Source organism: Nematolebias whitei, chromosome 3, assembly GCF_014905685.2.
Source record: "Nematolebias whitei isolate Nwh7 chromosome 3, NemWhi1, whole genome shotgun sequence".
NCBI classification, from domain to species: domain Eukaryota; kingdom Metazoa; phylum Chordata; class Actinopteri; order Cyprinodontiformes; family Rivulidae; genus Nematolebias; species Nematolebias whitei.
This window is the reverse complement of record NC_056500.1, coordinates 3,268,791-3,271,656: the sequence shown is the minus strand read 5'-3', so window position 1 is coordinate 3,271,656 and position 2,866 is coordinate 3,268,791. Positions and strand designations below refer to the sequence as shown.

General features: G+C 38.5%; 1 protein-coding gene across 1 annotated transcript in view; it reads right to left on the bottom strand.

Moving 5' to 3' along the window:
- Positions 1-2,409: 2,409 nt before the first annotated feature.
- The window catches only part of LOC119430385 (gastrula zinc finger protein XlCGF62.1-like), a 1,574-nt gene continuing 1,117 nt past the window's right edge, over positions 2,410-2,866 (bottom strand). Inside the window, exon 2 of the mRNA XM_037697791.1 lies at positions 2,410-2,417. Coding sequence (XP_037553719.1) covers positions 2,410-2,417 — 8 coding nt within the window. The remainder of the gene's footprint in view (positions 2,418-2,866) is intronic.

Sequence of the window (2,866 nt, the reverse complement as noted above, 5' to 3'; positions counted from 1 at the left end):
AAGAGGACCACCTGCATCATGAAGGACCCCACTCACCCAGCACACACTTTTTGCCCCACTCCCCTCAGGAAGGAGGTTGAGGAGCATTAAGTGTAGAACCACTAGACTGAGGAACAGCTTCTACCCTGAGGCTGTTGGACTCATGAATCTCTAATCAGAATAATCACTGTGAAAAACCACATGTTGCTGCTGATCTGTTTCATGTTGCTGCTGATCTGCTTCATGTTGCTGCTGATCTGTTTCATGTTGCTGCTGATCTGTTTCATGTTGTGTTCATTTGTGCTCATCTGCTCACACAGACTCATGTTTGTGCTGCTGTTTGGCGTATTGTGTTTATTGTTTTTATGCTATTAATGCTTAGTGTATTTTTAGCTAATGTTTTTCTTAGTTCATATCTGTTTTTATTTTACATTTTATTGTTGGATGTAACTGGGATCCTGTGTACATAATTTTGATCCACCACATGCACCACATGTGGTGCGAATGACAATAAAGAATCTCTCTCTATATATATTTTGCCTGCTTGTTCAAAAGGCACATCTAAAAAAAAAATAACGTTTAGAAATTGACATATTCATTTATCCATGCATCCATTATCTTTACCCTATTATTTTTATTTTTCATTCATTCAATCAAACTTTATTTATAGAGGCTAGTTTCATTGAGCCTCAATGACTCATTTACAAGAGGGACCTGTTCCAGGCAGAACATAAAGTACAAACAACATCAATAAACAACAGTAAAAATGCAGTTAAAATTAAAGTAGTGTTATAAAACCATAAACCAGGAAGTCGTAAAGCAAGGTAAAATACTAAAAACAAGAACATATTTGCTTTGATTTTTCTGTTGACAATATCAAATCAGTATCAATTTATACTGGGAATGTGACATTATGCAACAATGTGATTGATTAACCTCTAATAGTCACCTCACACACCAAAACGGCCAAATAAAGCACTACAAACTTTAGGTTACTGTCGTAACCCCAGTAAGTAGCACGAGTGTCTCACATTGGGAACGCCCTTGGTGTGACCTCATCAGAAGCTCCTATTACATTACAGCAACCAGGATTGGCTGGAAATAGGCCTAAGGAGGGCAGGGCCCTCCCCCTATATATAGGGCTGATGCTGCACTTTCGTTTTATTCAAAACTGTTTACCTCTTCTTTGCATCATTAGAGCAGTGAGACATTCACTCATGCTACTCGGAGAACTGGGGTTACGACAGTAATCTAAAGTTCTCTTTCATAGCATTAGTTTTGTGTCTCACATTGGGAACGAAAATATACTGAAGACTGAAAAATGTTGGATTTTATACCTGGATTATTGAGCATGGACTTTGTTGTTTTCAACCAGTTTGACAAGACTGTCAACAAAGAAGAGGGCCGGCATTGGAGGAGGGGCGTACCTAAGAGACCATCTTATCACAAGCAGAACTGGTTTGTTCCACTTTGGAGTAAGCTGTTGGGGGAAGAATCAGTTTTGTTGTGTTTCCTTGACTGATGAAGCCTTCTGGATCGAAGGCGAAATGTTTCAGCACAAAAAAAGAAACTGTCCAGATGACCTGACTGAAAAATGTTGGATTTTATATCTGGATTATTGAGCATGGACTTTGTTGAAAATATTTGCAGCGGAGACATTTTGTGAGGACTAACTTATCGTTTTCCTTTGTACCCCTCTAAACATTTTGTGGTTCAGATTTTGGAATGCAGGTCTGATACCAAGGGGGACCTCAGCAAGATCTATACACTGCTCAGTTCATACCATGAGTCCAGTCTGGACTCCCTTAAACTGAAATGGGAAACTGACTTGGAGGAATCCATATCAGACTCAATCTGGCAAAACTCATTAAGAACATTTGCTCATCTTCAATCTGCCTGAAACATGCTGTAATTCAATTCAAGGTAGTGCACCTGCTGCAATGGTCCAAAGACAAGCTGTCCAAGATCAAAGCCGTCCTGGACCCCGCATGCAATCGATGTAAACAAACTCCAGCTACACTCTTGCATACATTCTGTACCTGTCCCAAACGGCAGACTTTTTGGCAATCTATTTTTGACACCTTCTCTTGGATATGTGGCAAAACTGTACACCCATCACCATTCATCTCACTGTTTGGGGTGGTCCCTGTGGATACGTCCTTCAGCAAATACGAGAAGGATGCGATTGCTATCGTCTCTCTTCTGGCATGACTTGTTTTTGTGAAGTTGGAAGGACCCACAGCCCCCAGCATATGTTCAATGGATAACTGATTTAAAAAACAGTCAACAACAAAACGTGCAAAAAGACTATGATTTAAAATTACAATAATACAAGTGTTTCAAAATTCTCATAATAAAAAAAACATCATTTAATAAAGAAACATTTATTGCAATAGTTTTTCAGAATGTGAACACACTTTCTATGCTGTTCTAGTGTCCTATAATACACGTGCAGAAAACAATCAGAACACTAACAATCGTAAAGTTACACAGAACAGAAATACAGTAAAAGTACATAAACTTTTGTTTACATAAAAAGTAGTTGTATTTATTTGTATCTATTCTAGATTTTATTCATTCTTTGAGTAATGTGTCTGAACACCAAAGGGGAGAAATGCCATTTATGTGAAGTGACACAAAAGTATGCTGGTGAAGATTCTCAGTCATCCAGGACATGATGAATTCAAAAAGCGTTCAATACAAAAACAACTGGACTTTATTTGTAACAGAAGACGTTTCGCTCCTCATCCGAGGAGCTTTCTCAATTCAAAGAGCAGTGAGAGCAGCAGTTTCTCACTGCTCTTTGAATTGAGAAAGCTCCTCGGATGAGGAGCGAAACGTCTTCTGTTACAAAGAAAGTCCAGTTTAGGTTTAAAAAAAAAAAAAA